At 35.9% G+C, this 18,671-nt stretch overlaps 1 protein-coding gene across 1 annotated transcript in view; it reads right to left on the bottom strand.

Annotated features, from left to right (window-relative positions):
- CUBN (cubilin) overlaps positions 1-18,671 on the bottom strand; it is a 308,229-nt gene that overhangs the window by 262,915 nt on the left and 26,643 nt on the right. Inside the window, 4 exon segments of the mRNA XM_031652472.1 lie at positions 1,634-1,815; positions 13,917-14,151; positions 16,965-17,077; positions 18,254-18,440. Coding sequence (XP_031508332.1) covers positions 1,634-1,815; positions 13,917-14,151; positions 16,965-17,077; positions 18,254-18,440 — 717 coding nt within the window.

The raw sequence follows: 18,671 nt of genomic DNA, 5'->3' as shown, positions 1-18,671 counted from the left end.
TCCTGGGTTCACACCATTATCCTGCCTCAGCCTCCCAAGTAGCTGGGACTGTAGGCACCTGCCACCACGCCCAGCTAATTTTTTGTACTTTTAGTAGAGACGGGGTTTCACCATGTTAGCTAGGAAGGTCTCAATCTCCTGACCTGGTGATCCGCCCGCCTCCACCTCCCAAAGTGCTGGGATTACAGGCGTGAGCCACCGTGCCCGGCCGGCCTCAAATTACTTTTTTTACTGAGATCAAAGTTATATGGCAGCATTACTTTATTCTAATATTTAACTGGTTCTTTGAAATACTGTAGCTTAAAGAGAAATGAGAGACATTTCAATACTGTCAGAGTGGTTGACACTTTCTATCATATGGTCTCCAGAAATGAATGTGTAGGAATTTCTTAAAGCCTCTAATTTTAACTTGATGGAATTTATTGAAAATTAATTTCAAGATAACTCACTTTTCTGTCAACATTTAAATGACCATTTTGCAGAAATTTTCCAGAGAGAGACAGATCTTCCAGTCATTCCCAAAGGTTTCAAATCCATTATTGCTGAATTACTAATGACTTTTACTTGTGGAGCCCCTTTTTGACAGCCACATCCTTCTATCCTTTATGAATAATTCCATTGAACTCCATTCTTCTCTAATGGACTTGGAAATGCATATTGTCTTTTTAGCATTACTGCAAGTGGCTGAGATTTATGGTGATAAAAAAATACAGGACAACCTAGGAACTCAATCTTCTCCATTATCTTTTCAGTCTACAAATGAAGAGCAACACTTTTTGATACACCTACGTATAAATGGCATTTGAGTATAGGAGCCTTTTCTCCTCCATATTTTAATCTTTTTGGGTAGGCAGAATGAGCTTCGGCTGATACCTCTCCTCTCAGTAATAATGATTAATTTATTCCAGGAACCTAAACCAGTTCAACACAATCACTATCATTTTTCTTTTTCTTTTTTTTTTTTTTTTAAGACAGAGCCTCATGCTGTCACCCAGGCTGGAGTGCAGTGGCATGATCTCAGCTCACTGCAACCTCTGCCTCCCGGGTCTAAACGATTCTCCTGCCTCAGACTCACGAGTAGCTGGGGTTACAGGCACCTGCCACCTGGCCCAGGTAGTTTTTGTATTTTTAATAGAGATGGGTTTTCACCGCGTTGGCCAAGCTGTCTCCAACTCCCAACCTCAAGTGATCCACCCACCTCGGCCTCCCAAAGTACTGGGATTTCAGGCTTGAGTGCGTGGCCTCTTCATGGAATACTACAGTTACATTGTAAAAGACTTTGCCAGTTTGCCACAGACAACTGAAGGTTTGAATCTGCATTGAAGGAGATGGCTATTACTGAGTGTTTATTTCATAAATTCTGCATTCTCATGGCAGGGGTGTGGGCTTCCAGGTAACACCATAGCAGGACAAGGTAATCTGTTTCCCAGATTCAAATGAAACCCAGAAGAAGAAGCAACAAACAGGCACAATCAAAAATAGAGACTTCGCAAGACTTAGATATTGATTTGACTATTGAGAAATACACCTAACTATTGCCAATATTTTGGGATCATCCATGGGCATGGCTAGACCATAGTGCCCTGAGTCCTAATCATATTGTGATATGTTCTATCTAAATATAATTATTTACCTCAAGGTAATCTTTGTTGCAGTCATCATGGTGCTCAAGGCTCAAGGTCCCAAAAGTGAATGTTACCAGGAGGTCAGGACTAGTTGAAATAATCCAGACACAATCTCTTCCTGGGGGATAGTTTCCAGGATACCCCGGAGACTTAATAGAACCATAAGGACCAGTCAGTATACCTCCACACTCTAAAATAAGAAGGAAAAATAATGTTACATTTGTATAGATGTTATAATTCATGGAGAATGATCAGAGTCCTTGGTGTAAGAAGCCAAACTTTGTTTAAATAACTATGAGTGGTTTTACACACCCTCATAAATTAAACAAGACTTATATTTTCCAGTTTTATAACGTTATAAGTCTAGAAGTGTCAACTGATAAATAAATGAATCACCCATGTGTCAAGCTCTGTGCTTGTGAGCCATCACATGCTGACACAATTTAAACAGGGCTGGACCATCTGAGGGATGAATACCAGGATTGTAGAGTCATCTTTTTCACTTTGAGGATATTAATTTCTGTATGTGAAATTGTAAAGAATTCCAGAACTTCTGCCAACCCCTATGTGTTCCAACAAATCAGATCACTTTGCATATTAAAATGGTTAAGTGCTACCTAAATTTCATTTGAGAAGGTCTCTTAATACTATCATATAGTTAAAACATTCATTTTATAAATGAAAAAATTCAACTGTCTGTAGTGACCGAGCCAGTGTTCCAAGAATGGAGCAAGTGAGGGACTGAGCCAGGCTTTCTGATGCTGACCCCACTACCATCCTCATTATATCACACCAGCCTCCTAACATTGCTGACCAGTGACTGGAAGAACCTGTTCTTCATTAATACTCACATTTATTTAACAAAGAATTTATAGTGACTTAGATTTCTATGAGAAATGCTACTGTAAATGATAGAAACACTAAATAATAAAAAACTATCCTGTACTAATACAGACATTAGAAATAAGTGTGATAAGGTGACATTTTAGATTAGCAAGATATGAAATTTACATAGCTATACAGGTTGTTCAAATAAAAATTTTGCTGTCAAAGTAAAAAATGAAAAAAATTAGTTCCATGAGTCTCATTGTTCCTACTGACAAAACATCTCAGTTCCTCAGAAGAAGATGCATTTCCCAATGTAATACTTTAAAAGTTACCAGTTTTAAATGCATAAAATACCATAAGCAAAGTAAAAGATTAATGACAAGAAAAAAATGCAATATACAACAAAGAGTTATTATCCCAAAATATACAGAACTTCTAAAAATAATAGAGATACGAACAGAGTGCGCTGAAAAAAGTTCAGGTGTCTCTTAAACATATGAAAGGATGTTCAACATCACTCATCACAAAGAAGGTGCAAATAAAAGCTTCACTGAGATGCCATTTCTTACCGCTCAGAATGTTAAAAATCCAGAGTTTTGAAAACAAATTATTGGAGAGGCTGTGGGGACATAGGCATTCTCGCACATTGCTAGAGAATGCAAGATGGTACAATCACTGCATAAGAGAATATAGCAATAGCTAGCAAAAACGTATGCATTTCATTTTTTTGTTTTTTTAACCAAACAATACTACCTTTGGAAAGATATCCCAAAGGTACATTGGCAAAAATACAATATGACAAGTGAATAAGGTATTTTGTTGCAGTAACATCTGGAATTCCAAAAGATTGGAAACAAGGCTGGGCATGGTGTCTCATGCTTGTAGTCCCAGCACTTTGGGAGGCCGAGGCAGGAATATCATTTCAGCCCAGTTTAAGAACAGCCTGGGCAACATGGGGAGACCCCATCACTACAAAAAATAAAAAAATTAAAATTAGCTGGGTATGGTGGTGTGTGTCTGTAGTCCCAGCTACTGGGGAGACTGAGGCAGGAGGATCACTTGAGCCTGGGTGGTTGAGGCTGCTGTGAGCCATGATCACACCCTGTCTCAAAAATAAAAAATAAAAGACTAAAAAGAAGATGACCAAAAGACTGGAAACAAGCCAAATGTCCATCAATAGAGTACTGATTGAACAGAAAATGAGACATCACATAACAGCATACTATGCTCTGATTATGGAGTAATCTCCAGGATATATGATGTGAAAAAAAGCAAACTATAGACCAGTGTGTATATTATGCTCCCTTTCATCTAAGACAGAGGAAAATACAATTATATGTGATCATTTGCTTATTTTTAAATAGAAGGATAAATCAAAAACTAATAAAAACTATTCTCTAAGGGGGAAGAAAGAACAGAGTGGAAGGGACAGGAAAAAAAGCTAGACTTCTCTCAATCTACCAGCCCACTGATTTGGCTTTGGAACTATAAATATATTTCACATAATTATAAAGCAAAATTCGAAGGAAATGAAAAAACTCTTTAAAATCACAAGCGAAGTGAAACTGATGAAATAATTGCATTGAGCTGACAATCATAGAGAGTGGAAATATTCCAGGGGACCTTAAACACTGTAATTTGACTATACTGCTCAAGCAAAACATATTTTAAATACACAAAAAAGAGCAAAGAAATCTTAAATGGTTTCCAGTTATCATACTACTAGTAATAACATTAGTATTGCTATTTTGAAAATGTATACAGTAGGACTAAGTACATAAATAACATGTTCATGTCATTGGGAACCACGATTTTCACTGTATGAGAGAAGAGGTACAAATGTAAAGTAAAAAATAATAATAATAAATAAATATATATATATATATATGCAACTCTGTAATCTCAATAGTGTAAGATCACTATGAATATATAGTGTATTTTTTCTTTAAAAACAACAAAACAGTGTTTTCTAATTCTGTCCACCAAAAGGTCTAGGGACAATGACACACCCAGTAACAATAGCCATCTGTAGCACCCAGACTGTGAGATCTAAATACCATTTCCCATGGGAAGAGTCACAGCTCTTTAGGGAAATCAGGGTTTTCAGTCCTGAGAGTAAATAATGTGCAGGAAGAGCCTAGAACATCTTTTTAGATCAGAAAGCAAAGAAGCTTTCAAAGGTAACTGGAGTTTGGTTAAAGAAGTTCAGAAACTAACTGGAAAACTTTCCAGAGTTTTGAAAACAAATTATTAACAAACATAACAAACATAATATCGAAAAATGGAACATTTTTAAACGCCTAGAATTGATTAAAGCACATCAAATATGATATAATATATAAATGTACAGATATCAAAAACAAAACAAAATAAAATGGAGTAAGTGACCATTTTGAAGAATGCTAAGGAACCAAGTTATTAATTTGAATACTTTTAAAAGAAAGAGAAAGAGAGAAAATCAAGCATTTATCCTACCTTTCCTACATGATCTCTGTATGAGAGCAACCAAATAGCTGATATGAGTAAGTTCGATTCTATTAAAGAACTTCAAATAATAAATAAATAAATAAGAAATAATAAAATCAAACTATGATCATGTTGTAGGTGGCAAAGAATAACTCATAAATATGAGGTTATTCTAACCTCATATTCATAAATATGAGGTTATTATTTAGGTTCATAAATAATGAACCTAAAGAATGCTAAAAGCGTTAGAGGAAGTGCAAAAGAGGCTTTTAATAGGAAGTTCAACCTGAGGAGATCAGAACACTCTGACCAATGATAACGTCATAATAGACAAGCAGATTTCATATAGCTCCTGAAAAGATTATTTTTTACCAAATAAACCCCCTAGATTTAACCAAACTTTTTGGTATAAGTATCAGTTTACAAACAACATGACAAATGGCATGTAGAATACAAACAGCAAAATCCAAGATGTGGGATGATCTACAGAACAAACAACCCATTTATTTCACAAACAAATTTGAACAATGGGCTGCTCTGCCTATGGAGTAGCCATTCTTTATTCCTTTACTTTCTTAATAAACTTGCTTTCAGTTTATGGACTCACCCCAGATTCTTTCTTGTGCAAGGTCCAAGAACCCTCTCTTGGGGTCTAGATCAGGACTCCTTTCTGATAACATCTTCCTGGCAAACTCCACAGGGATAATACTGAGGAAACCCCCAACCCACAGGAAACAGACTGCAGCACCAATTGGCCAACTGCAGATATCACCTTTTATCAGAGTTATGAGTGGGCCTCACCATACGGACACTTTCTGAATAAGTTCCTCTCTACCCTGAATACAAGAGACCCTAATAGTTAGGCAGGAATACCATCACCCCTATTTATCCTGAAGGAGTTACAGCAAATGGACCGTCGTCCCTCTACAACCCTTAGGATTAAAGGTGCCCTTGTAAAAGGCAGTGGAGAAATAAACCACAGGCATTCAAACCAGAGCAACTCCATCTTGAACAGGGGCTGGATAAAATAAGGCTGAGACCTACTAGACTGCATTTCCAGGAGTCTAAGGCATTCATACTCACAGGATAAGATAGGAGGTCAGCACAAGATACAGGTCGCAAAGACCTTGCTGATAAAGCAGGATGCAGCAAAAGTCAGCCAAAAACCACCAAAACCAAGATGGTGAGGAAAACGACCTCTGGTCATCCTCACTGCTCACTGTATGCTAATTACAGCGCATTAGCATGCTAAAAGACACTCCTACCAGTGCCATGACAGTTTACAAATGTCACGGCAACAGCAGGAAGTTACCCTCTATGGTCTAAAAAGGAGAGGAATCCTCAGTTCCAGGAATTGCCCACCTATTACCCAGAAAACTCATGAATAATTCACCCCTTGTTCAGCAAATAATCACAAAATAACTGTTAAGTATACTCAGTCAAGCAGTCCGTGCCACTGCTCTGCTTATGGAGTAGCCATTCTTTTATTTCCGTACTTTCTTAATAAACTTGCTCTCACTTAAGAAAAAATGAACAACGATTAATGTTTGATAATAGTGAAGAATTACTGTTTTAGTTTTTATCATTTTCAGGCATTGAGAACAAACAGCAAAGGACTGTAATCTCTGAAAAGAGAAGTAGATGAAGTATGTCCCATACACACTCAAGAATTCAAAGAAGTGAAGCCCAAGGAGACGGCAACACCCTTGCTATGGTAAACAAACAGCTCATGATGTAGGGCCACCAAAGCATCTGGGGTTTTGGAGCTGCATCCCGTAAGGAAAGCAGCTGCATGGAAATGGCACCCCAAAAATGTACAGGCATTTCCTTAGGTCCTTAGCTCACTTGCAAGCTGCAAATGCACAGAGAAGACGGCAGGTCTAACAGAGAACAGTTTTGTGGGGAGGGAAGATGCTAAGAATTGAAGAGAGGCTGCATAATAAATACTGAAGGGATGTGTTACCTCATTCAGGCAGAAAGGAGATACTTTTGTGAAAACCCTGAGAACTGAATTAAAATGCCAGAAAAGTATGCTACAGGAGTAAGATTCATGTTCTAGGAAATATGGCAATCCACCAGGATTCACAAAAAAATGTGAAATAGGTCCCCTGTAAATTCAAGCCTTGATTGAATGAAAGTGATCTGCTAGGAACATAAGTGCCTACTAGAACAAAACCCAACCCTTCTGAGAGGAAGATAATATAATCCAGAATCCCTGCAACATATCACGTACAATGTCCTGCTCACAATAAAAACTGACTAGGCCTGTGAGGAAGTAGTTAAAAAAAAAACAATAACCAATAATAAATAAAACAGGCAATCTGAGCAAAGCCAGAAACATTCCAGATACTGAGGCTACCAAACAATGACTCCAAAATAACTATGATAAAACTTAGAGGAAAAGGTTGACAAAATAGATGAAGAACATTTCAACAGATAATTAAAATCTATATTTAAAGAATCAAATGGATATTCTAGAAATGAAAAATATAGCATCTGAAATCAAGAACTCTTTACATGGTGAGTGGGTTTTAATGGTGGATTGGACACAGCAGAAAACAGAATTACTGTACTTACAGACTTTCCAAAACAAAATAACCAAATACAATCAGAGCAAAAAAAGAAGGCAAGGATATAAAACCCTAAGAGCTATTAGAAACAGTCAAAACTTTTAGCATATGTGTTATTTGAGTCTCAGAAGGAGAAGAAAGGGAAAAAAAGTGGCAATGCAATATTTGAAAAAATATTGGCTGAAAATTTTCAAAATTGTATAAAAGAAAGCAACCTATAGATTCAAAAGTCTCAGTGACTCTCAAGCAGTACAAACACAGAGAAAACCAGATCTAGATATGCCATAATCAAGTTGTGGAAAATTAAGTATAAACACACAAAAAAGCAGTGAGCGGGGAGGAAAAGACACATTATCTTCAGGAGAACAGCAAGAATTATTGCTGAGGTTCCTCTCCCCCTCAAAATTATGGAAGTCACAAGACACTGATGTGGCATTCTTAGAGAGCTAATAGGAAACAGTCAACCTAAAATTCTATGTGTAATAATATCCTTCAAAAATTAGGTGAAAAATGCATTCTTAAACAAAAGCTGAGTGAATCTGACTTCAGCAGACAGGCTCTGTGAGAAATATTAAAATATGTTCTTCAGGCTGAAGAAAAATGATCCCATTAGAATGTAAAATTGTCTGTTTGCAAATGGCATGATCTTTCATACATAGAAAACCCTAAAGACTCCACCAAAATACTTTTAGAACTAATAGATGAACTAATTCAGTAAAGTTACAGGATATAAAATCAACATATAAAATTAGTTGCATTTCTATACATTAACAACTAACTATACAAAAAGGAAATTAAGAAGAAAATCCCATTTACAATAGTGACAAAAAGTTAAATACATAGGAATGAATTTAACCAAGAAAGTGAAATATCTGCATTTTGAAAACTATACCATGTTCATGAAAAAAAGAAAATATTTGGTGTTCACAAATTGAAAGAATACTGTTAAAATGTCCATACTATGCAAAGCAGTCTACAGATTCAATGCCATCTCTAACAGAATTCCAATGGTATTTTTCACAAAATAGAAAAAGAATCCTATAATTCATATGAAACCACAAAAGACTTCAAATAGCTAAAGCAATCTTGAGCAAAAAGAACAAACCTAGAGGCATCCTAATTTTAAAATATATTTAAAATAAAAATACACTACCTGATTTAAAAATATATTACAAAACTGTAGTAATCAAAACAGTATGGTATTGGCATTAAAGACAGATATCTAGACCTATGGAACGGAATAGAGAGCCCAGAAATAAATCCATACATTATGCCGAATTGATATTTGACAAACATGGCAAGAACACACAACATGTAAGGGATAGTCTATAACTGGTGCTGAAAAAACTGGATATCCATTTGCAGAAAAATGAAAATGAACCTTATCCCACACCACATACAAAGTCAACTCAAAATTAAAGACTTAAACATAAGGCCTGAAACTGAAGAACTAATCCAGGAAAACATACAAGAAAAGCCCTATGACATTAGTCTGAGTAGTGATTTTCTTGGATATGACCACAAAAGCACAACCAAAATACATAAAAAACTCAACTCAATATCTACAAAACAAATTAACCCAATCTTAAAAATGGGCAAAGGATCCAAATAGACATTTCTCAATAGAAAACATACAAATGGCCAACAAATACATGAGAAAATGCTCAACATACTAATCATCCAGGAAATGCAAATCAAAACCACAATAAGATGCCACCTCATACTTGTTAGAATGGCCATTATCGAGAAGGTAAAAGATAACAAGTATCGACGAGATGTGGAGAAAAGGGAACCCTGATTGAAAGTATATTGGTACAGCCATATTTAAAACAATGTGGAGGTTCCTCAAAAAGTTAAAAACAGAGCTACCATATGATTCAGCAATCTCACTTCTGGTTATATAGCCACAGAAAATTAAATAAATATCTGGAAGAGCTATCTGCACTTCCATGTTCATTGCAGCATTATTCACAATACATTCACAATAACCAAGATATGGAATAAATCTAAGTGTTCATCAACAGGTAAATGGATAAAGAAAATGTGCAATATATAAATACACACACACACACAGACACAGACATAAATGGGATATTATTTATCCTTAAAAAGAAAAGGAAATTCTGTCATTTGTGACAACATGGATGAAACAGGGAGACATGCTAAGTGAAATAAGCCAGACATAGAAGGACAAATACTGCATGCTCTCGCTTATATATGAAATCTAAAAAAAGTTAAACTCATAGAAGCAGAAAGTAGAATGGTGGTGGCCAGGAGCTGAGAAGTGGGGGCAATAGGGAAATGTTGGTCAAAGGGTAAAACATTTATGTTCTCTTGAATGAATAGGTTCTAATGTACAGCATGGTGACTATCATTAACAATATTGTACTATATACTTGAAAACTGCTGAGAGTAGATCTTCAACATTTTCACCATATTGACTAAAATGGTAACTATGTATGATACATATGTTAGTTTGATTGTGGTAATCATTTCACAAGGTATACATATATCAAAATATTACATTGTACATCTTAAATATATATAACTTTTATTTGTCAATTAGGCTCTAGGAAAGCTGGAAAAGCATAAATGCTTGAAATATTGGGAAAAGAAGATAAAAATAATATAAGAAAATACATAAAGCAAAAGTTTCAGAACAAAAAGGTGGCAAATCTATAATCATAGTTTGAGATTTTACTATAACTTTCTCACTAAGTAACAAAGCAAATATTTTTTAAAATCAGTAAAGAAATTTAATATTTGAAAAACACTGTTTACCAACTTGACTAAGTTAACATAGGTAGAAGACTACATCTAACCATCGCAGAATATACATTCTTTCCTGTCCATACAATAAATGCACCAAAATAGACTTTAGTCTATAAAGTAAATCTCAACAAATTTCAAAATATTGAAATAATATACTGCATGATTAGTGATCACATCAGTAAATAAACAGTATAATTTTAATAAAACCTATGGTCACAGAGAATTCAAAATAAAAATGAGAAAATACTTTCAGCTGAATGCTAATGAAAACATACATATTAAAACCTGTGGGATGCAAATAAAAGTTCTCCAAGGAAAATGCATTAGCTTTAGTGCATACATTAGAAATTTTAAAAAGTTCAAACTCATTTCTCAATGCTTCCAAGTCAAGAAGCTAGGAAAAAATTTGAAAGTAACTAACAGTAAGTTAAGTGCAAAATAACACAAGGGAAGAAAATGATAAAACCATGAGGAAAATCAATGAAATAAAAATCAACAGAAAACATTAACAGAGCTAATAGTTGGAATTTTGAAAAGATTAGGAAAATTAACAAACCCTTAGTGAGACTTATCAAGGTAAAAAAGATAACATAAATTATCAATATCAGGAATGAAAACAGAGGACATCACTACAGAGCCCACGAACACTAAAACATAGTACGAAAATATTCTGAAAGTATAAATGAGTTTCTTGAGAAAACAATTACCAAAACTGAAAAAAGAAGAAATGTAAAGTCTGAATAGATCTATATTAAATATATTGAATCATAATTTAAAGCCTTCTCACAAAAAGCCTGCAGGCTCAATTAACTTTATAGTAAATTATTTCAAACATTTAAGGAAGAAATACTGCCAATCTTACACAAATTCTTCCAGAGAATATAAAAAGAGAGGATACTTTTCTATTAATTTTAAAAGACTGATATTACCTGTAACTTGACAAAATTACAAAAGAATATCTCCTAAATATAGATATAAAAATTCTAAAACTATATATTAGCAAATAAAATCTAGCAATGTATAAAAAGCATAACTTGCCATGAACAAATGGAAAATATTTGATGAATGCAAAGTTGATTTGCCATTCAAAATCAATCAATTTAACTCACTACATTTGCGGAATACAGGACAAAAAACATGATCACCTCAATAGAGTCAGAAAATGTATTTTATATGTTTCAACATTCATTCATGATTTTTTAAAATTCTTGGCAACTAGGAACAAAAGGTGTGTGTTTCTTAATTGTTTATAAATTCTGACACCTCTCCCATTTAGAAGTGGGCCTATGTCCCCTCCCCTTGAATCTGCGTCACATTGTGACTAATATAACCCATTGAGTATGGCAGAAATAACACAATGACAGGCTGAAAAAATCCCATTCAGCATCTGTCTGGTTCTGTTGTAATGCTTGCTCTGAGAGAAGCCAATTGCCACAAAAAATGTTTCACTATTCTAAGACCACCTTTTTAGAGTAGCCATATGTAGACATTCAGGTCCATAGCCTAGGTGAACTCTCATTGAAAGCCAGCATCAATTGGTAGCCATTGGAGTAGGCCATCTTGGATATTCAGCCCAGTCCAGCCTTTAGACAGCTGCAGTCCCAGCTGACACTTGCTTATAACTGCTGAATAGATTTCAAGTAGCAACTGTCGTGTTGGGTTCTTTCCATATTCCGGGTCCACAAAATCAGAAACAAAGTCAAATGATTAATGTTCTACAACACTGAATTTGTGGGAAATTTGTTATACAGCAATAGTAGTTGACACAGGAAAGAACACCCTTCATCTGATAAAAGTTATCTACAAAAACTTACAGCTAACATCATATTCAACAGTGAAATATTGAGCATTTCCCCGTGCCGCTGGAGAAAAGGCAAGGATTTCCTTTTGAACACTTTTATTCTGTGTGGTATTCAAGGTCCTAACCAGGGCAATAAGTCAAGGAAAAGACATAATAGTTACAAAGACTGGAAAGGAAGAGGAAAAATATCCTTCATTCACAGACGATGTAATTATGTATGTTAAAAAATCCAAAAGAATCTACAAAAAATAATTAGAATTGATGAATGAATTTAACAATGCATATGGAATCAAAATCAAATATTTAAAAAATACATATTTTTACATAACAAGTGAAAAATTAAACTTTAAAAAATTAATATTTCACTAGGCCAGGCACGGTGGCTCATGCCTGTAATCTCAGCACTTTGAGATGAGTGGATCACGAGGTCAGGAGATCAAGACCATCCTGGCTAACATGGTGAAACCCTGTCTCTACTAAAAAATGCAAAAAATTAGCCGGGCATGGCAGCGGGCGCCTGTAGTCCCAGCTACTCGGGAGGCTGAAGCAAGAGAATGGCATGAACCCGGAAGGCGGAGCTTGCAGTGAGCTGAGATCACGCCACTGCACTCCAGCCTGGGCAACAGAGCCAAAAAAAAAAAAAAGAAAGAAAGAAAATTAATGTTTCACTAAGCATAATACATCAAATATCTATAAATAAATCTAACAAAAGATATGGAATACTTACACACTGAAAGTTATTAAACATTGCCAGGATAAATTAAAAGAGAACTGAATTTAAAAAGTTTATTTTCATGCATTGGCAGGCTCAATATTTTTAAGAGGTCATTTCTTCGAAAGTTAATTATAAATTCAATGCAATTCCCATAAAATTCTTTGGGAAAACTGACAAGTTGATTCAAAAACTTATATGGAAATGTACAATCTCCAAAATCTTTGAAAAGAGCAAAGTTGAAATTACACTCTCAGATTTCAAGCTTCAGAAGTTAAGTCTAGGCAGCATCAGGATAGATAAAAACACCAATTAAAAAGATGGGAAAATGCTGAAATTGATCCACAGATGTATTGATGAATGAATTGTGGGCTTGGTATACTGATCTCTTTACTTTTTATTTGTTTAAAACTTTCATAGTAAAAACTTGAAAGAAAACAGAATAATTAAAACAAAATAATAACAAAGAGAAAAAACGACTGAGTGGTCATTAAGATGAAGGAATACTACATGAAGGGGTGGACAATGTCCTCAATATTTCTGCAGTAAACTACTAGTAGAGCTTATAAAAAGGCTGTTCAGTAATTTGACAAGGGACCAACTAAGACTCATGTTTAATCCCTTCTACTTCATGCTAATTTTGTTGTCTTTAGACACAAAATATATTCTAATTCATTCTAGATTGATTTGATTTTAAAGTAATTATGATTGGACACAGTGGCCCATGCTCGCAATCCCAGCACTTTGGGAGGCTGAATTAGATGGATCGCTTGAGCCCAGGAGTTTGAGACCAGCCTGCACAACATAGAGAAACCCCGTCTCTACAAAAAACACACAAAACATTAGCCTGGCATGGTGGTGCCCACCTGTAGTCCCAGCTACTCAGGAGGCTGAGGTGGGAGGATCACTTGAGCAGAGGAGGTCAAGGTTGCAGTGAGCCGTGATCAGGCGACTGCACTTCAGCCTGGGCAACAGAGTGAGACCTTGTCTCAAAATAAATAAATGAATAAAATAAAATAATTATAAAATATTATATATCTTCAGATCCCAAAACATCTCATGTATCCAAAAGTCTAACACTGATTAAGAAAACTGAATAACCTCAAAATTTTGCTTCTTTTTTTCTCCAGGTTCATACATACCTGGTTGCTGTGTTTCCCATCTTACTGTAAAGCCTCCCTCATTTCTTAAATGTTCAGAATAGAGATGAAAATAGAGAGCATTGTCACTGCTGAGGAGCTCATCAGGGAGGCTGGAGCCACAAAACCTTCCAAGTTGTAAAGCGGCAGAGGAATCTCCATCATAAACCTGAAGAAATTCGTGTGGACAATTTTCCATGGATTCTAATCGGAAAAAAGTGAAAGTGATACGCAGGACCTAAAAATACAAAGGCCACATATATTATCTTTTACTTCCTTGTGAATTTTAAAGTATTTCTCCCACTTCCTAGGCAGCATTCATACTGAGGCACTTTCAAGAGCTAGATCTATCATTTCCTAGTTATCCACCAGTACAGATGTCAATCTACATATTAAATGACTTGTGCTAAATATCATTAAAAACAAACTTCAACTAATATCGAAATATATCAAAAAATCTTGATGTTATTAACATAGATTTACCCTGATTTCATTACACTTGTCAAGTCCACCAGACCAAGGTATTTCAAATGTATAACGGACATTGTTTTTAAAGCAGTAAAATAAATTGGAGATTTGAAAATCTACCTGAATTAAGTTTAACTGGCTAATATTACCATTCACAAGAATGTACACCCTGACTCCCTGAATAACCTGTGGCCTGTAACAAACACACAGATGTTCATCACTGCCCGCCAGGGATGTTGATTCCAGAGGGGCTAAGATTCTGATGCCAGCCCAGACCAACACGCTTAGGTGTAGGCGGAGTAGGCGGGATGTAGACATGCAAGGCCTGGAAGGCTTCAGGGACTGGATATAATTAAAAGATGAGTAATACCAGGAGTAGAGAATGAGAAGAAGGTAATAGGAAAAATATTGAGCATACAAGTAGAAGAGAATAAACACAAAAATGTGTCCGAATGGATTAGAATACAGACTTCAAATACAGTAATATAACTTATAATGTACTGACAACCTCATTTGAGATAAACAATCAAAAGAAGGCTGTCAGATTTAATTTTCATCTGAACCTAAAATCACAACAATATTCAGTTAATGAAAAAGAATATCAGGAATTTTTGAAATTCTGTGGTAGGGTATTTTAAGATCAGTTACCTACTACTACATGACTTTCTCTCTTAAAACAGTTTAAACAAAACTCAAATGTTTGTTAATTGAACTATCCCGATTTATATATATTTTCTACCATATTATGTCCATTATAAGTGAGAAGATAAAAAATCACAATAATCAAGAAAAAAACAAGATGAATTTTCTTACAAATTGGTAACAAAAGTATTACAAGTTTCTCACCTAGGAATATTTTTTTCAAAAGAATGTTTTCAATGCCAGGAAATAGAATTCATGAAAACTAAATGGAAGGAAGGAAATTCACATAGCATACCCACTGGGAAATTTATTTTGAAGTTTATTTTAGTGTGAGGTTACCAGGTCCCAAATAGTCCTCCCTCCTCAAGGGAAAAAAAATGTTTTTTGACCCTTGTACAATGCCCTCTGTAATAGTTTGCTGGAAAAAGTTAATAGGATTTCAAGGGAAAATTTTATCTATTCAGACATACCACTTCATTTTTATGAGTCCAGGAGGTGGTTGAGAAACAATATTTAGAACTGCCTGGGTAATTAATGTTGGGTATAAAAGCACTAAAAACCTTGGACTTGGGTCTTAATTTGAAAAGCGTTCATGCAGCGGCTCACAGTGACAGGCTTTGGGGAGGTGACTGGCCTGTGTCTGAGTCACTGCATGCTACTTTCAAACCACATGCACCTGGACACACTTCTCAGTGGCACTAGGCTCTGTTTCCTCATGTGCAAAATGAAGATAATAATTTCTATCTTTCAGGGTTATGAAAGTTAAAAATGGAATGCTGTAATGAAGCACTTAGCATAGAACATGGCAGAGCGAAGACATTTGATAAGAAAACTATCTTAATATCAGTGGCTATTTTTGCATAATATTCAACATAATACTGAGTGACCATCTTCTAAAATACTGTCTCAGTAACATGATTTTACAAATTAACTAGTGGCTTGCAGTCAGTCAACCAGTGTAGAGAATCATTCATACCGGAGAAAGCATGGACTTTGGAACCAGATAAACTTGACTTTGAAATTCAACTATTCCAATTACAAGCTAAGAAGTGTTAACAAAAAAATGGTTAGCTTCACCTACTTTTCATTATTTCATCTATAAAAGGAGGATTTATTTATTTATTTATTTATTTATGAGACCGAGTCTTGCTCTGTTGTCCAGGCTGGAGTGCAGTGGCACAATCTCGACTCACTGAAACCTCTGCCTCCTGAGGTCAAACGATTCTCCTGCCTCACCCTCCCAAGTAGCTGAGATTAAAGGCACCCATCACCGCACCTGGCTAATTTTTGTCATTTTAGTAGAGCCAGAGTTTCACCATGTTGGCCAGGCTGGTCTTGAATTCCTGACCTCAGGCGATCCGCCCACCTCAGCCTCGTAAAGTGCTAGGATTACAGGCATGAACCACCAGGCCTGGCCTTGTTACCATTTTTTTTTTTTTTTTTAAGATGGAGTCTCACTCTGTTGTCCAGGCTGGAGTATAGTGGCACAATCTCTGCACACTACAAACTCCACCCCCTGGATTCAAGCAATTCTCCTGCCTCAGCCTCCCAAGTAGCTAGGATCACAGGAATGTGCCAATACGTCCAGCTAATTTTTTTTTTTTTTTTTGTATTTTTAGTAGAGACATGGTTTCATCATATTGACCAGGCCGGTCTGAAACTCCTGACCTTAGGCGATCCACCCGCCTCAGCCTCTCAAAGTGCTGGGATTACAGGTGACAGCCACCATGCCCGACCCCTGTTACTTATTTCAAAGAATTAATGTACAGTTATAGAAAGGTAGGTATATGTCTAGCCAAAATCCTGGCACTCTGTACTTAGTAAGCACTCAATATATGATAGTTGAATTATCATTGTATGTATTTCATGTAATACATACACATATTCCATATTTATATATACAAATATAATATGTATTTGGACAGGAGTTACTACATTTACCTTTCCCGTTTCAGTTTTGATAACCCAGAAGCAGTTAACATCATGAACATAACCAACATCCGGGCTCCTGTAGCTGAAGCTTCCATTTATTCCTGACAAGGACTCTCCACAAACTGCAAAGGAAAACATGAACTGTGCTTTTCAGAGTTTCCTAAAAGGAAGAGGTTGGGCAACTGTAACCCTGCTGCTGATACATTTAGAGAAAATATGAGTAATGAAGGTTGGAGACAAAAGCCCTGTCATTCCCTCTTCTCTGTCCCCTTTTTCTGCAAACTTCCACAGAAATCCCACCTCTTGTTCAAAGTCCAGCTGATGCCTCATCACCTGCTCCATGAACTGCCGTCCTATGTTTCCACTGATTCCCATTCCCTATGTCCCTGTGACACCCGATTTCACCCCACACAACGTAGCTCATATCTTTAATTCTTGTATCTGTTCTCCCATTGGGGTTGGTCTTGTCTCCTCAACCACAAGGTGAGCAGTTCATAAGTGGAGACAGTATTCTATGCTTTCATATTTCTCCATAGGGTCTACTATTGTCCTAAACATATAACAACCTCCCAATAAATGTGTTGATTCCAAATCAGGAGTCTCAAATGAGAGGCAGAAGAGTCAAAAGTGACTTTATGGAGGAAGTTGAGGGGGAAGTGCTCCTGAGGGACAGACACATCTGGATGAGAAACAGGGAAGACATGTGAGGAGGTTTGTCGGAAGAAACATCCCAAATAAATGAACACAGTGGAAAATACTCATGGTGGCACAGGGGTCCGGTGACGAAAGAAAACTTGCTTGAGTGAAGGTATTTCTAGGGAACTAGTGAAAAATAAGGTTAGATGGATCCAGTGAGACTTGGTTATAGAAGATCATCGAAAAATAATCCCAGTCTCTATTTAACAGGCAACGGGAAGCCACTGTGTATCATGGAAAGGGAGAGTGCCATGATTAAATGCAGTATTCTAGGGAAATTAAGTGGCTGCTCCTCACAAAACTTCCCCTTAGAAAACCATGAAAGACAATACCTTAGCATGTTTTATATTCAAAAAGGGCATAGTGCAAATGGCAAATACTAATTTAATTATTCTTTGGAAGAAAAGTGCCTGGCTTACAGTGAGATTTATAAATATTCACCTTGTGAATTGTATACCATTTCTGCAAGGAAAGATTTAGTTCTCAGTATCTGAGCAACTGGACAAAAAAGTGGGTTCAGCAGAGGAATCTGCTGAGGGACTCACTAAAGGATGCTGCTGTTATGCTGTGGGCATCTGTGGCATAAGAAATGCTGACTGTACCTTGCTGGGGAACCTGACAGAGAGGTCCAGTCCAGAGACGTGTGCATTCACAACTGAAAGAATTAGCGCCATCAACACAAGTTCCTCCATTCACACAGGGGTTGCTCAAACACTCGTTGATGTTTTCTGTACAGTTGACACCTGTCCAACCTGAGTCACACTGACAAAAATAACCAGAGACTGTGTCCTAAAACAGCACCATAAAACAAATGGATAGACAATAAACTTGAATCAATCCAAATAATAGGAATGTGGTGCCATGGAGATATATATATATATATAATTATATATATAATTATTATATATATAATTATATATATAATTATATATATAATAATATAATAGATAAGATATATAACTATATATGATATATAATTATTATAAATATATAATTATATTATTACTAAATATAACCATA

Source organism: Papio anubis, chromosome 11 (assembly GCF_008728515.1).
Source record: "Papio anubis isolate 15944 chromosome 11, Panubis1.0, whole genome shotgun sequence".
NCBI classification, from domain to species: Eukaryota; Metazoa; Chordata; class Mammalia; order Primates; family Cercopithecidae; genus Papio; species Papio anubis.
The sequence above is the reverse complement of the archived record's forward strand: the minus strand, read 5'-3'. Positions and strand labels throughout refer to the sequence as shown.